The following is a 17,488-nucleotide window of genomic DNA, read 5'->3' as shown; positions in this document are numbered from 1 at the left end:
ATTACGTCATCCGACGCCATCATCATTATCTTTCTGTCTCCTCTCTCTCTCTCTCTCTCTCTCTCTCTCTCTCTCTCTCTCTCTCTCTCTCTCTCTCAATCTATCTCTGCATTTTTTTTAATTTTTTATTCTTTCCTCACCCCTCTTTCCTTATCTCGCAAACATTGTCTCTCTCTCTCTCTCTCTCTCTCTCTCCCTCTTTCTTTTTTCTCGCTTTTTTTTTTTTTTTACACTTGTGCACCATTTCGAACGAGGCATTTTTTTAAATGGATAACTACAGCACATAGAAATGTCTGATAAGGATGAAAGCTGAAACGCGTGAGCTGCACGTGAAACACACACGTCGATATATAATGGAAAATAATTTCTTTTCGTTATAATCTCCTAAAGATTATCTCACCTCCTTCATATAACAAATAAAGGACACCTCGTAACGATATACATATACATACTTTAATAGTAATTCAATCATTTGTTTACATACTCATCGATGTGGTTCTTCTTTGGTAATGTGTGTATGTATGTGTATACGTGTTTGTATGTGTGTCTGTGTTTATTTTGTATTCGTTTATTTTGTATATATATATATGCGTCGTATTTCGTATATGTGATCGGCAAATAAATAATTATTTAAAAATGAGATAAGAGAGTTCTCTCTCGTCTATCTTCCCTCTCCCCCACTCCCACCCCTTCTACCATTCTTCCCAACACTCTCTCTCTTCTTGTTCTACTTCTTCCTTATTTCTTTTTTTTTTTTTTCCCTCTAAACGCACTTCACAATATTTAGGCATAAACGCATTCAACACGCAAACACCACCAATGTGTTTTTGGACGCACGTCTTTTCGAGAGATTTAACGAATACCTTTTTTTTCTTCCATAAGATTGGAAGCGGAAAGAAGAAGAGGGTATAGAAGAAAAAAAAAAAAAAAAGAAAAAGAAGAGAAGGAAAGAAAGAAAGAAAAATAAAGTACCAAGAAGAAAATGAAAGAAAATAAATAGAGATATACATGTAGACTGATTTATGAAATTCCCTGCGAACTTTCCTTGCTGTGTCTCGTCGGTGACATTTCGCAAGAAATCGAAACGTACCGAGAAACGCGAACCGCGAAAGTGCTCTCGGCTAAAACGCTAAAAGGTACAATGATTTTTTTTTTTTTTATTATTATTAATATATATATATTTTTTTTTCTTTTCAGCATGTTGCTATTCATAGAAGAGAATGTATTTCGCTTTTCTTTTTTACTTTTTTATCTTTTTTTTTTTTCAATCCTGCACGTAGGCGAAGTAAGCAGGGCATTTATTTATTTTGCTTTATTATAGTTTTTTTTTTTTTCTGTTTTACGCGATCGTTCAGTTTCTTCTTTCTTTTCTTTTCTGTATTATATCCTTGTTTTTCTTTTCATTTGGTATATTAGCGCCTATCTCGTGTATACGCGATTACGTGTGTATTTTTGTAAGTATTTTTTATGTATCCTTGCGTGTATATGTATGTATGTGTAAATGTGTTTGTCTCTGTGTATGATAAAATAACGTATGTATCCTTAAACGAGATTCCGAGATATCAAGATCGTCGGTTTAGCGAATAACCTCGTCGACGACGTTCTCTCGTCGCGACGATCACTCGATGACTACTGAAAATCGAAAACTATAGAAGTCCTGGGCCGAAAATGTCGCTTTTGGCCAACGGAATATTTTCTTGGAGGCTCTTGCAACGGCGCCGGTTACCTCCAGCAAGGCATCGATCACTCACTTGGTTTGATTCGATTGTTGTTCCGACGCCGAAGTTACACCAGTCGGTGAAACGTTGTTTAAGGATCTAGTAACCGGGCCTTTGCGTGCCAATTTTGATCTAAAACAAGTGATTTCGAGAAGAAAATTATCATTTAAGGAATCGTTAATCATATTTCATCAGACGCATACCTTATCTGGCCAGCTAGAAGTGGATTGATAGCGTACAACCAATCGTATACTTCCTTGTCACCTAAAGTCTGAAGAAGATAACCACGGTGTTTTGTCACGACGCTATAAAAAATAATAATAATATATATGTGTGTGTGTCTATCAAATGAAGTTCTTAATGTTTAATACTTTTTGACAAAAATAGATAAATGAAAGAATGGTTGACCGAACGAATGAATTTTTTACTAACCTGAACGTGTTTGGTACTTTTACCATAGCCAACTGATCCTCCGAGTATTCTACTTGAGCAGTTGCTAAATTAATCAAAGCTCTTTCTACGGGATCTTTTTCTTCTCGGAAGATCAAAACGTATGGTCGACGTACTGCCTACGTAGAAAGAAAGAAAAAAAAAAGAAATGAAACATTTGAGAAAACGATATAAGCAAGTTATCGACGATATAATTTATATTCCTTTTTTAAACTTACAACCCAACGTTTTTTCCATCCATTAGTCTTGTGTTCTAAAACATTCAAATATCCTTTCCTAGCAATGACAGGACTGATACGTATCTCTTCGACTTCCGGTACATACAACACTAGATTTTCTTTCGAAGGTGAGGACGATCCCATTGGAGCAGGTGCTGTACACGATTGACCAATTGTCTCGCTAGCCAATATGCTTTCTTGAAGTTCTTGCAATTTGGCTCTTTCGGGTGAACTCAATCTGTACAAAAGGAAAAGAAAAAAAGAAGAAAAGAAAAGGAAAGGAAAGGAGAAAAATGTTAATTTTTTTATTTTAACGCGTTCAGTTCTTATAAACAAACGAGATGAAAAATAGGATTAAGTTGTCTGTGAACTAACTCTTGTGACGATGAAGACAAAACCGATGATAGCATGGATGCCGACATATCACCCATCGTATCTTCTCCTGGCGAAACGTCGGATAATAAAATCGGTTCTTTGCTTGGAATTCTACCTTGGATAAGTTTAATATATTTAGTTGCCAATTCTCTCTCCCTGTCAGTCATTTCCCAAGGTTCATAAACGTCTTTGCTGGTTGAACGTTTGAGTTTGACCGGGCTGGCGTGTGATTCGTTCGTAGCTTTTGCTACCATGTTACAAACCTCCTATAAAAGGACGTCGCAAGGACCAATTTGTTTTTATAAATTTAAGTAAAAGTTTAAGCTTTAATAGTTTCAGTCTTATAAGTTCAAACGATAAATAATAAGAATATTGATTAACGGGATATTAATAACCTTTTCGCTTTTGGTGAAATCGTGTAATGGTTTATTGCACATGGGCATTTTGTCGATGCCAAGTTTCTCTCTTAAAAGTAGAGTATGTCTGACCCTTTCAACCTCTTCCAATCTCGTTAATTTCTCAAGTTCCCATTGGTGATCGAAAATCAAACTGTCACCTCGTGGTCTCCAGCCATGGAGATTTTCTTCACCTCTGACGTACGTAGAACTCGTGTCTAATACACGACGTTGTCGCCTTTGTACACCTAATATAATAAACGAAAGGAAAGAAGTTCGATGCGAATAGTCTAATAGACGTGTAAATTTCCATAAAACATTTTAATGCTTTTACTGAAATGTCTGCACGAAGCTTCGCGTTTGAACAAATAGGCGAAGCTGATGTACGCCAATAGAAGAAGCATGAACGAGATCGTCGTTATGTATTTAAAACGTCAAGTATATTACAGATATATTAAGATCAAAATATCGATCGTCGTTTCAAAAATTATTCAATAATGTATTCTTTACGTCTGTTATGTCTGTCATAATGATAACGATCATAGTGCAAACGTTTTAATTCGCTGTAACTTAGGATAGATAGTAGCAAGCTGCTACACTAAGGGATACACAGGACAAACCTGGGCTACCTGCTTCCGATGAACGTCGCAGCACCAATTCATAGACGCCGCTAAGTCGATTCGCTTCTTGATTTCGATAACTTCCACTGAACAGATGTTTCAAAGATCTTGGCCCGACCCTGGCATCTCTGCCATAAATAATCATGCTTAGATCTTTTGTAATGATTGCTGGTCTACCACAATTCTCCAACTAAAATCAAATCAAATCAAATCAAATCAAATCAAAGGATTTATATGTTTAAGAAAATGTCGCTTAATAGAAAAATAATATGTATATATATATATATATATATATATATGTATATAATTTTCTATTGTTGTTAAACGGGAAAACAAACCTCAAGGTATGCGGAGATAGTCATGAATATTTGTTCACCGTAAGACGTGACCCTGTTAAGCAAGGCCGAATTGTGCAAAGAACTGTCCCAGGCTGCTTCAAATCTGAACATACATCTGTCGTCACCTGGAACTTCAAGATATTCACCTGGGAATAATCCCAATGAAAGTACGGAGGAGTCGTTGTCCTCTTCTTCCGGTTCTGGTGTATTCCTAATACGACCTACAACGAGTTCTCTTACGTCTTTCCATCGTAATTCGGAAGCAGGCTCGTGTACGATCGTGATACGAATACGACGTTGAATCCCTTGATGAAGGAGGAATAATCCACGGCAAGGTAAATCATCGCTATGATCGACAACAGATGGAACGTATTCACCGTTTGGTGCTAACTCGCAAATTTCAAACCATACGAGCACATCGTATTTTGCATGAACGTGTGAAGTACTTGGTGATGGTAAAACGCTACCAAACTTTGGTGAACGTACAGGTTGACTGATCGGTATTGACGGTGGTAACATCCTTTTCGGTGGTTGTCGTACGCTAGTAGATAAATAGAAACAAATACTTAGACGTTTCGACACAATGGAAGAACTAGAATAGAAGATAATATTAATATTATATGTGTGTGTGTGTGTATAGATATCATTTATACTAACTATTCTAGTTTAGCATCCTTGTGTAACGGATGTTGCTGATAATGTCCAAAGATCTCAAATACAATCGGTTGTGATTTAAGATATTCCAAGAAAGATTTCGTGACCGTAACTGTAATCTGTACGATATATTATATCAAATATATTAGAATCGTTCGAAATTGATCGTATTATATTTTTCTTTGATCGTTGTATAATCACTTACATTTTGTACATGATAAAATCCAGGTGGATTTCCTTTGGTGGTGTTCTTTGCCGGTTCCGTTGAAAATGCTTCGTCGTGTCGGTGTAAGAAACTTAAATAATTAAATTTAAAAATGTAATTACATTCGGTTTGATTGATTTGTTCAAGTAAAATTTTGTAAATATTTGCTTTGACTGAACGCATCATTATCTACGTACTTGAATTGACAGAAAATATCTGCATACTCGGTCGAAATACCCATAGCCTGTAACACCGTAACTCTGAATGTAAATTCTGCACCGAGTTGTAAATGATCTGGTAGATCTTCCTCCTTCATATCGCTGGAAACTGAACTATCACCTCTTCCACTATCGGCATCACCTATGTCATCCTCATCTTTCAAATCCTTGTGTAATTCGTTATGTCCTATCACGCGATCATCGTTGATGAGTATTTGACGATTCTTTTCCAAAGTTTGAGTTAAAAGAGTGTTGCGTTTGTTATGCTTGTGTCCACCGAATAAATCATCTTCGAAAGAAATATGAGCCGACTGTCTAACGCCGCTAGAATATTCACTATTTTCTTCTCCTAAAAAAAAGATTGTCCTCTTCGTATATTTAGATCTATTTCCAAAAGGAAGAAAAAAAGAACACAAAATTTTAATTATCATATTCTACGTATTATTTTCAACACCTACCGACGACACCTTGTACGGCTACTCGTAAATAACCTTTGACATCTCCTTTCTCGTTGACTATTGCCACTTTGTGAATAAGTGGTACAGGATACATCAAATTACTTAGATATACGAATGATCTATAAATCAAAATTAATGATAATTATATTGTAACATCGCGTGTATGTGTTATCTTAAAAATTATAATATTCACCTTCCAACCATGCGGAACCAAGGGAAACGATCGTAAAATGGATCACCACCCGTGATAGTTTCGATATTAAAATCTGGGGACGTTGGTGAAAGTTCTGCCTCATTGTGATACATTTCACGCATGAGTTCTAACCTCAGCCTACGGAATGATTTATTTCAGTGATAAATTCTTTTTTCAAAACAAAAAATAAAATTCCTTTCTATCTTATTAACAAACTAATCTTAATTACCTTAATTTTTCCAAGGTCCAATAATGCGTAGCGCCATTCTTTGTATCCTGAACTTCAACTGCAACGATTGTACGAGGGAACGGTCTTTCTTCTTCGTCTTCGCCGTCGGTTGCAATCGGTAAAAGATCAACGGGTAACGGAGAGTAAAGGGTATCTGTTAATAGTGTAAATTGGAACTGAACCTGTAATTGAAAAATAATAAAATAAGATCCGTCGATATGTCTGACATAATATCTATTTATAAATATATATATATATATAAACATAATTAAATATATAAATATATAAATATATATGTATATATACTTACATATTTATATATCAGTGATAATATAAAAATTCTTTCTCCGTACGTTCGTTACCTTTTTCTTAAGTTCAACCGAAATCGCATTAGCTTCCTTGAGGAATATCGCGTTGCCCCAGAGGTCATCTCGTAGACTAGTAAATTGATGATACTTCCATTTGCGGAAGGCCCAAGCGGCCAGTTGGAAATCTCTCTCGGTCCAGTTGCTCTCTGCGTCAAACAAGGGGTTGACTGAAATGCAAGCCATCACAAGGCAAAACAGTCAGAAAAGCCAAGCATGTTACCAATGTCTTCGTCAACTACGCTCTACAATCATAACGATCGGGTAATACTGGTGCACAATAATAACAAATCAAATGAATGGTTCTTGCGTAAATAAAAGAATAATAATAATAATAATAATAATAACAAAAAAAATCGATTACAAGATGAGGAGAAATTTCGTGAGAGAACGAAGAGAAAAAAAAAAGTTCGACACATTAACAAATAATATTTCAACGTAGTTCTAACGAAGTGAGAAACGTGCCAATGGTGAAACGATAATGTTTGATGTTTGCGTAAACTAAGATATTAAAATACTATATTTCGTGAAATCGATTCGTCAAATATTACTCAGCGATTTCACAGCTATTTCATTAGCATACATACCGAATATATCTTCTTCGGTATTATTGAAGTCCTCTGGCGTGTAACTGCTATACATTGACATAGTCATACTTTGTTCTTCTACCTGCTTCTGCAAGGCATCTATTCGTGCTTCGTAACTCTATTATCGAGAAAAGAAATGGAAAAAATCTTCAGTGTTATGACGTAATGCGGGGTAAAAAGAAAATTGTAGAAAATTAAAGAAAAAGAGAGAGAGAGAGAGGAGAGAGAGAGAGAGAGAGAGAGAGAGAGAGAGAGAGAGAAAGTGAAAGAGAGAAAGAGAGAAAAAGAAAGAAAGAAAAAAAAAAGAAATAAAATACATGCGAACTTACCTTACGTTGTTCTTCGAAGAACTGATCAGCCTCTTCTTTTTCCTTCCGAAATTGTTCCTCTAGTACTAACAATCTCTTTTCCATTTCCAATTTAAGATCGATACCTTGTTTCTCTAATAATTCAATTTGTGCGAAGTTCCAGTCAACGGTCTCACCGTTGCCGGGTGTCTCAGCGGGCGAATTTTTCTCTCTTCGTTCACGTACTGTTTATTAACGTAATGGAACAAAGAAAGAAGAAGAAAAAAAATAAAAAATAATGACACTCTCTCGAGACACGCAAACGACATACAATCACCACGCACGCACACACGTATGTACGAATATAAAAAGTATATAGAATAAATAAATAGAAAAATATATATATAATATATATATATATATATATAGAAAACAATTGTTCAAGTACCTTGATCAGGATGATTGAACCTAAATACATGATTTTTCCCAAGGATTACGCGCGATCCAGTTTTAAGTACGATCGGTTCGGTTATTTCACGACCGTTTACATAAATCAATGCATCTTTCTTAGGCATCAGAGTGATAACACCTTCGTGATTTTCAAATACGCAATGCTCGCTCAATATATGAGGACCACAAAGTTGTATATCCTGTGGTATATTAGCTTCGGCACTTCCGATACGTGTGAAACCATCCTTTATATAATAAATAAGACACTCCGACATCAATGGATCCTCGTTTAGATTCACCAAGTGTGGTGTTTTCTTGGGAGAAAATACACCAACTGTAACGCCATCCTCTTTCACTGCTACACCCATTTCAGCAAAAACAGCTTCGCGTTGGAGTCGAATCGATTCGGTTCTCTTCAATTTTTCTTCCCATGTTTCGTTTAATTCTATAGATTTACAGATATACATATACATATATACATACATACATATACACACATATATATATATATATATGTAATATATAATAAAAAGTTTTATTAACAACGAGAATAAAGAAAATTAATTTTTCTTTTCTCGTCCTTTTTTCTTCCCTTTTTTTTTACGGATGAAAAATAAAAATAAAAAACGAGTTCATATAAAGTATATATACATGTTATATCAATTTACCGGCTATTAATTTTTCTGATGCTTGTAATTGATCAACCGCTTCTTCGGCGATAGTCGAAGTTGTGTGCGAGGGAATTCTTGAACGAGATTCTTTGTAATCGTCCTCGCGTTTATTCGTTCGAATGATTTCATCCCCTGCAGATTATAACAAAGAGACACAATATAATTTTAATATACGATAAAATATTATTCTTTTAGAAATTATGTTTTTTAAGTAATTATTGATTATTATTATTATTTTTATTTTTATTTTTTTATATATTGTTGTTGTTCTTGTTGTTTTCGTTGTTACCGTAATTATTATTATTATTACTATCATTATCATCATCGTTTTTATTTTTATTATTATAATTATTATTATTATTATTATTATTATTAGTATTATTATTATTATTATTATAAATTACGTGCTCGCGAAACGACGTCACGTATTTTTGAAAAACACACAGAAAGCCATAACTATAGGCGATAGCATAAGCAAAGAGATAATTTTTGACGCATTCGTCTCCTCCCTTCTCCTTTAAAATTTTCGTATTAAATTATTCATATAAATAATATACATATATATATATATACGTGAATATGTATATATATATATATATATATATATATATATATATAAGACGAATTATCTCCTCTTCTTGTTTTTATTTATTTATATATAATTAGAGCACCGTCTTCATTAAAAAATTTTCTAAATATAATTAGAGGGAACGAGGCGTAACGTGTCGATCATTGATCTTTCAAACGAAATTTAGCAGGGTTGTAATGAGAAAAGCATGGAGAATAAAATATGACGTTAGACATGTATATCTATCGTAATTACGTATGAATGAGTAACATAGAAACGATTTTTATATCTCGAATCTTTTTATACGTAATTCTTTTTTTCTTTTATGGGTATGGATAAGCTAACGTAACGATCAAATTTCTAAAACAGACGACATCTGAAAAATGAATCATTATCGTAGAATAAATGCATAAATATATCTATATATACTCGTGTATATACACCTAACAGATAAGCTTTTTAAAGCGTACATGCTATTTTATTTCAAGAACAACGAATCGCATAAGTCGACACCTCTTTCTTTTTTTTTCTCTTCTTTCTTTTTTTTAATCATCTCGTGTTATATCCTTTCGATAAATAATTCAGAAGCAAACATTTTTTCAAATTATTATATCTTCAAATATATTTCAAATTATTATATCTTGATGAGAAAAATTTGATATTATATAAAAAATTTATTATTGTCTATATAAAAAATTATTACATGGACTATAATTACATGGAAGATAATTATTTATATATATATATATATATATATATATATATATACTACGCAGGAAAAAAATATTCGAGAACTTACACTCGAGATAATATATTCATGCAATATGAAATAATAATAATAATAATAATAATAATAATAATAATAATACAACCATGTATTTCATATTATCAATGCAGCCATAATCACGCTTGCTTCTACCATGCATTTGACTTTATTATCATCGTTGCTACAGGATTTTTTATATGCGTCCATGCAACATGGTAGCTCATATATATATATATAGTTACTTCTTTTTTATAATTCATATCGATCAATCTTCTCTTTTGTTTGCTTGCTTGTTTATTTGTTCGTTTGTTCTTTTCTTTTCTTAATGCGATTCGTTATTTTCTTCATCGTGCATTCGATACGCTTCAAATGTAAAAGACTAAAAGAATTATATAATGATTATTTTTCTGCTAATACTATACTTGCAAAATCTATTATTCTTTTCAGAAAATAATTTATACATACATATAATTAATCTATATTTCTAATATCTTGTGCACTGATCTCTCAACAACTTTCTTACTTTCTTATTGTTCACATTTACTTTATTCTATTGTTCTTCTTTTCTTTTGCTTTTTATAACATTATACAGACGTTGATATTATTGTATTCGTTATAGGGAAGACACATTGGAAGGATATTGTAAATATGACATATACTTTTAATATAATGTTATCTAGGCTAAATGAAAACGAAGGAAAAAAAAAAAGAAAAATGGACACTCTCGCGAAGCAATATATATGATATGATATATATATATATATATATATATATATATATATATATAATACATATAAATAATCGAAGATATAAAAAAAGATACGCAGGTATGAAGGTGTTATGAATATTGTGCATTTGGCCGTGAAAAAGAAGCATATATCCAGTAAAAGGCACAATGGTAAAACAATTGCCTGGCTTGGACGCTGCTTTTGCCGTGTTTACTTGTCATTCTTATTCTTTTTTTTTTTTTTAGTTTTGTTTTGTTTCTTAAACAAAGAGAATTTTTTTTTTGTAAATTGTTACTTACTAGGCTCTTTCTTTTCATAAGTGACTTTGCCATCTGGCCCTACGTTATGCATAAAAGGGACAAAGAAAAAAATACTATATAAATAGCTTACCTACGGTGCACCATATAATATATACATTATATTATTTCGTTAAAAAGAATTGCTGTTCTTCTCCTTTTCTGTTTTTTCTTTTTTTTTTTTTTTTTTAAGATATATATATATATATAAATAGCTTTTCTTTTTTATTTTTCTAAATTTTGCAGCAACACAGACACAATATATTATTATTTTTAATCCGATCATAAACGTGTTGATATTTCGTTATTTTTTTTACATAGTTATTATATTACAATTAATATCTGAAAAATACTTTTACTTTGTATGACATTATGGTATTGAAATTTTCTATATATTGCCTTCGTTATACTAAAATCAAAACTATTTATAGGTTTAATTGTGGAAATTTGCTTTGGAAGAGTCAGTTTTAAAAGGTTACTTTACAACGCACAAGATTTGCATACTCTAAACAAGCGACACCAGTAAGGTACACGTTGTAACTCACCTTCTTGTACGTCGATCCCTTCTTGTTTGAGAAGTTCACGTAGTTTCTGTATTTCTTCTTTAAGCTCTCGAATGAGTTTAGCGTTTGCATCCTCGTTGACCACAGCTTTGCAAACGATTTGTTTCGCCCGATCCGCGTATCTTTGAAAGTTACAGCAATGATTGACTTTATCATTTTGTTGACTATTCAATTAAAAAGAAAAAAAATATATATATATATATATGTATATAATTACCTTAACGTTGATAAAGTTTCATCGTAATTGATGTCGGCTGGACTGACTGCTGCTATCATTGCAGTCTTCGAATTACCACCAAGATTTTCACGTAATAACCATGTTAGAACTGAGTCTCTGTAGGGGATGAAGTCAGCCTTCTTTTTTTTCTTAGTAGCCTGAAAAAATTTATAAATATATATATATATATATATATATAAATATTAATATATTACATCATTGATTTGAAAATATTTATTAAACAATTGAACGAATCTACGAGTACGATAAAACTTACCGCCTAATTATCCGTAAAAATAATGAGAGCAAGTAAATGGAAAGTATTGCGATATTAATATCAGAAAAAATAAGATTTTTTCAATATTACGATTAATGCCAAAGTTAAATCATATCAAAGAATAAAATGTATACTAACGATCTCGGCCAATGCGCTGATAACTTTTCCAAGTGTAGTAAGACTCTTGTTTATATTTGCACCTTCCTTCAATCTTGTACCCTTTGCACCAGTCGAGTCGGCTCTTTCAGAACCTGCCAGATCGACAAGTGATATTTTACTAACTTTCTCTGTCGCTAATCCGGTCGTTGAATCTTGTCTTTGTTGTGTGAAGAAGATTGTAAAGACCGCGTGCGATCTGCTGGATGTCTCGTTCATATTTGTGGCTGCGACCGTTCTATTAAAAAATTATAATTATAATTATATATTATGTATTATAATATCCATATAATTATAATTAAATTATGTTTATAATTACGTATAAATTATAAACATATTTTATTTATAAACATAATTCAATACGCAGGAATGAAACGCAATAATAAATTAAATCTTTTCTCTGGTTGTTATTTATTTATGTTTTTTTTTTTTTTCTTTTTGTTTAAACCAACCTGGCTTTGTTTCCTTCGTCTATGAGATCGTGAATATCTTGATATGACATCACTGCTAATTTTGAAAGATCCTCGACGTATGGTCCAAGAAGAGGATGTTCTCGTACACGTAAATTTCCTTTGTTCTTTGGATTTAACAAATCCCTTACCCTCTCGCAATAAATCTCCATGTAGCTTACCTCAACCGAATATTTTAATTGTTCGGACGAGTTTCGACTGATCTTACGGAATAGATCCTTACAAATTTGAGGTATAATACCCTCTTGACCCTCCTCCTGTTTACCCATCATTGTATACGACTTTCCAGCACCGGTTTGTCCGTAAGCAAATATACAAACATTGTAGCCTGTAAAAATAATGTAACCATCAATTCGTGATTCTCGTGATCTTCGTTGCTACATTTAATATTGCGACTTTTTCTCTTTTTTATTTATTCATATTTTTTCAATTAATTTAATCGTGTTTAATCTTTACCTTCAAATGCATGTTCTAACATTTCCTCGCCTATGTCCTTGTAGACCATAATTTGCGAGGAATAATTAGAATCGCTTGGCTGCAATATATAGGATAACGTTATTACCTTTATCTTCTTATTTTTAATTAAGGAGATGTTATCATTATTGTTTCTTTTATTTATTTATTTATTTATTTATTATTTTCCTTTTTATACTCACGTCCATGGAAAAGTAGGAATAATCATAATTGAAGCTTTTTATTGCATCCTTACTGCCTGCAGGTGCTTTCGGATTTACTATTGCTGTTAATTGGAAATGAGATTTTAGTAATGAATTTTTTTTTTCGCTCCATTTTTTAACTCGAATAACGAACGAAAAAAGACATATATGTATATATTAATTAATTGTAATTATATATATATATATATCTTTTTTCTTTTTTGACGTATATTCTACTTACAAGTAGTACTTCCTGACATTTCAATGATGCATTGTGCTTCACGTGAAATTTCACGATTGTTAAAGGGTCGAACCCTCACCGCTACTTTCACCGACGACATCCTTACTTTTTTCTTGTTGGCCTTTCAACGTTTCTTACAATTATTATAGTCGCGTTATTATTATGTGCCTTTGGTCTGGTCTGTTCTACGAAAAGAAAAAAAAAAGAAACAATTACGAGAAACTCAAGTTAGAAATGAAATTAAATCGACGAAACATTTTCAACATCATGGACTTCCATTTTGAAGTTCGTGTTCGTTCATCAAGCATGGACAATTTCAAAAATCGATTTCAAACGGCGAAAGATATTCGATAATAAATATAATAATTTCGCACTTTGATCGACGACGCTAATATTGATCTTTTAATTTTTTTCTTGTCCTTATGGAAAATAAATATCAATCGCGTAAACAATGCAAATCATACAGAATAATTTCTAAGTAGATTTTAAGCAAGACGAGAGAGATGAAAAAAAAAAAAAGAAAAGAAAACGAAAAAAATTAGAAAATAATTTCACTGTTCGATTATGACGCACGAGAGATAATGTTTCGTATTTTATTTTTATTTTCTTTCTTTTTTCTTTTTTTTCTTTTTAACGGAAACAAATAGCAGAAAGAATTATATCGAAAACAGGATGATTTTTAAGTCTATTTTAATAAAAAGAGAAAAAGAAATAGTTTCACATTTTGATCGTCGTGCATCAAAAGATGTAATTTTATTTTATTATCGTTTCTTTTTCCCCAGCCGATGGAAATAAATCAGAGAAATGGAAATGTAAATTTTCAGGAGCGTTAATTATGGAATGACTCAGAGTGCTCGATTATGTACACATGCGCTCTTGTACACAGCCATCCTGGCGCACGAGCAATTTGTAACACAGCCTCTCTCTCTCTCTCTCTCTCTCTCTCTCTCTCTCTCTCTCTCTCTCTCTCTCTCTCTCTCTCTCTCTCTCGGTTGTATGCATTTGTCTATATGTGTGGTACCTACGTACGTAGTTTCTCGTAAATAACGAAATAACATCGATATATCACGTCGTTATTAACCAACATACGAGTTTGACGATCGATCGGGACAAACAAATCAAAATTCAAAACACGAATTTTATTCAATCTAACGAAGACGAAACTCCTGAAATCCCTGAAGAATTTTCAGAAACGGGAGAAACGATAAATCAATAAAGTCTCGCTGTAATGGGAGATACTCGTCGTCTTACTCGTGGAATTTAGAACGCTTATATTATTAGGTCAATAATGCATATACCACTCGGGAAATTTATTGGAAATGAAAAATTTTTCTTTTCTTTTTTCCCTCTCTTTTATTCACTCGTCGTCGCACGATATATTAATATCTTGGAATTTCGTGGAAAGAAAAATAAATAATATAATTTTCAATATTTTCCAAGAATTTTTATGCGTCACTGATTCGCGTGTAAAATGAAAAAAAAAAGAAGACGAAAGGAAAGAAAATAAAAGAAAAAAGAAAAAAAAAAGAAACAAGAAAATAACATCACCAGGGATGAACAATGACGAGCGAGGTCCCCTCGACGATGATAATGCGTTGACTCATGCTACTTGGAATGACGACACTTGTCCGTCTTTCAACGGACTTGTACTCCTTACGTGATGTAGCTCGACGAATGGCCGGACGAAGTAGAGCGAGACGGAACAGTCGGCCATTTAAAAAATCGAATACGAAGAAAGAATCTAATATTTCGCACGTTGTTTATTTATTTATGCGTAACGAGTGACTAGAGACGTAAACGGACGTAGAGAAAGAGAGAGAGAGAGAGACAGAGAAAGGAAAAAACAATAACAAAAAAAATGAGAACGCATCTGACGAGAGCGCAGATAACTGTAAAACAAAATTGTATTTATTTAAAATCCGTAGAACGAGACATCGAATTCGAGTTAATTTCAAACACGAAATCACGACGAGGCGATCAACGACGAGAGAGGTCACGTCGAAGACGTTTCGAAGAAAACTGAGAAGTTCGAACTAACCGAAAGGGATCGAATCTTTCCGAAGGACGTTCGAGAAACGACGAAAGAACGAGAGAAATAGGAAGAGAGAGAGAGAGAGAGAGAGAGAGAGAGAGAGAGAGAGAGAGAGAGTAAGGAGTGGGATAAATGAGAAAGGCATCGTACCGTGATCGATAGAGAACCGGGTTGGTTCGAGTTTCAAGGGAGTTCGAAAAGACAAAGAAGGAAAGATAGAGATAGACAAACGGAGAGAGAAAGAGAGAGAGAGAGAGAGAGAGAGGATAGACACCATTGGAATACAAAACGTAGTAAGAAACGAGGGTGAGTCTGCTTACTTGTGTTTTCCTTACCTTCTCTCTATCAAATTAAAATTCCACCCTTTACTGTCCTTCCTTACTCGTATTTCTCCTTGGTTTATTGTAATCGGATATAAAATAATCACTGAACACTGAGGGACGCGCGCACGAAGAGCGCACGAAGACGTCGCCCGTCGACGTCGTACGGCATCGACGTAACCCCGCGATTATAACTTACTATTCGCGAGAAATAGATATAGTAAGAGAACGCGCACAAGAAAGAGAGAGAGAGAGAAAGAAAGAGAGAGAGAGAGAGAGAGAGAGACAGATAGATGAATAGATAGAAAGAGAAAGAGAGAAAAAAATCTCGAGATTACTATCTCGATGCACTGAACGATCGACGATCGAGATACATACCGCGAGACGAAGACATTATTGTTATTATTATTATTATTATTATTAGGGTAATAATAATAATGACGATGATGATACTTCGATTCACATGTTATTTGATATAACTTTCACGTTTTCTTATTTCGTTTCTTTTTCCTTTTTTTTTTTTTTAACACGTATATATGTATATCTGTGAGTTTTTGTATATATATGTGTGTATGTGTATGTGTGTATGTGTGAGTGTATGTGTATATATGTGTGTCCGTCTGTTTCTCTCTGTCTACTTATGTGTGTGTGTACGTGTATGTGTGTATGTGTATGTGTATATTTTTTTTCTACGCACGGCACGCAGCCGTCTCTCTCGCTCTCGCAGATCCACCCCGATGCCGAGTACAGCTAGCAATGCTCCTACGTTTTGGTAATATCGGTCGCCGAGAGTCAAGTGCACTGCGGGCGCCTGCGTCGATCGACGTGTGTGAAAGAGAGAGAGAGAGAAAGAGGGAGGGAGAGAGAGAGAGAGAGAGAGAGAAAGAGTGAGAGAGAGAGAGAGAGAGAGAGAGAGTAGATGGAAGGCGAACGACTGCGCCTACGCCATTTTTTCGAGGCATCCCAAAAAATCAACCCCTTTTTCTTCGTTCGATAACAAAGGTTAAGACTAAGACGTTAATTACTCGAATTTTGTCAAATTCTGCTTTCCTTTATTTATTTTATTATGCACATATATATATATATATATATATATATATATATGCATATATGCATATATATATATATCGGTCTATCTTTTTAACGATATCTATCTATTTCTAAATTTTTCTCTTGACTCTTTCTAAACGAGGTCATATACTACGCGTTCGATGGATATTAAATGGAAAAAAAAAAGATAGAAAAAAGATTTTTTCGATAACGTCCCAATCGAATTCTCATTTCTATTATATATCTATTTTATTTCATAATTATTTCACAATATCTATCTAATTTATTGAAAACGCATTCTGAAATAAGATATCGCGAGAAAAAAATCTCTCAAGATTACGAATAGATTACGATATTTCATTCGAATCGTGTTTTCTCGACTACCTGTTATCTTTCGTCGACGATTTTAATTATTGCGAATAAGTATTTCGATCTAACCATTTGCTTTGGTTATCGCTTTCTTTTTTCTTTTTTTTTTTTTTTTTTTTTTTCATTGACGAGGACGAGGACGATTAGCTTCATCAAAAAGTCTACTTGATCGAATCTCATTTATTCGTCGAAATAAGAAAAAAAAGAAAAAGAAAAAAAAGAAAAGAAAAAACTAGAGAAAAAATGTTAAAATCAAGAAACAAGGGAACATGGAGTATTCAGATTTTGGGTAGTTGAAAAATTCGATATGCGGTATGGAATATCTTTAGGAAGAAAAGAAGAAGAAGA

General features: G+C 33.2%; 1 protein-coding gene across 6 annotated transcripts; it reads right to left on the bottom strand.

Annotated features, from left to right (window-relative positions):
* Window positions 1–431: 431 nt before the first annotated feature.
* On the bottom strand, window positions 432–16,255 carry LOC122628587 (kinesin-like protein unc-104). Of its 6 annotated transcripts, none has more exons than XM_043811004.1 (29): window positions 15,737–16,255; window positions 13,370–13,554; window positions 13,129–13,211; window positions 12,929–13,007; window positions 12,455–12,800; window positions 11,985–12,240; window positions 11,847–11,849; window positions 11,570–11,727; window positions 11,335–11,474; window positions 10,793–10,831; window positions 8,429–8,563; window positions 7,759–8,205; window positions 7,353–7,555; window positions 7,024–7,141; window positions 6,434–6,606; window positions 6,072–6,253; window positions 5,843–5,980; window positions 5,650–5,768; window positions 5,171–5,540; window positions 4,974–5,064; window positions 4,772–4,887; window positions 4,115–4,655; window positions 3,777–3,966; window positions 3,157–3,404; window positions 2,762–3,027; window positions 2,387–2,624; window positions 2,151–2,287; window positions 1,922–2,023; window positions 432–1,850 (listed from the first exon to the last, which is right to left on the bottom strand). In XM_043811004.1, exons 2-29 carry the CDS (start codon window positions 13,467–13,469, stop codon window positions 1,748–1,750), a joined length of 5,121 nt encoding a protein of 1,706 aa, XP_043666939.1. In that variant the 5' UTR covers window positions 13,470–13,554; window positions 15,737–16,255; the 3' UTR covers window positions 432–1,747. The 6 variants fall into 6 exon arrangements, with proteins under 6 accessions (XP_043666939.1, XP_043666940.1, XP_043666941.1 ...); XM_043811005.1 differs by having other exon boundaries at window positions 3,786–3,966; XM_043811006.1 differs by having other exon boundaries at window positions 6,434–6,585.
* Between the last annotated feature and the right edge of the window lie 1,233 nt (window positions 16,256–17,488).

The sequence above is a fragment of the Vespula pensylvanica genome, chromosome 4, assembly GCF_014466175.1.
Source record: "Vespula pensylvanica isolate Volc-1 chromosome 4, ASM1446617v1, whole genome shotgun sequence".
In the NCBI taxonomy this organism is placed as follows: Eukaryota; Metazoa; Arthropoda; class Insecta; order Hymenoptera; family Vespidae; genus Vespula; species Vespula pensylvanica.
Note: the sequence above shows the minus strand (reverse complement) of the source record. Positions and strands in the feature narration are given on the sequence as shown.

Excerpts from the sequence above, each read along its gene's own strand:
- LOC122628587 (XM_043811004.1), bottom strand. The coding sequence starts at position 13,469 with ATGTCGTCGGTGAAAGTAGCGGTGAGGGTTCGACCCTTTAACAATCGT. Across the intron at positions 13,008-13,128 it reads ATTCCTACTTTTCCATGGAC|CCAAGCGATTCTAATTATTC; the intron begins GTGAGTATAAAA and ends TATATATTGCAG. Across the intron at positions 3,405-3,776 it reads ATCGGAAGCAGGTAGCCCAG|GTGTACAAAGGCGACAACGT; the intron begins GTTTGTCCTGTG and ends TTATTATATTAG.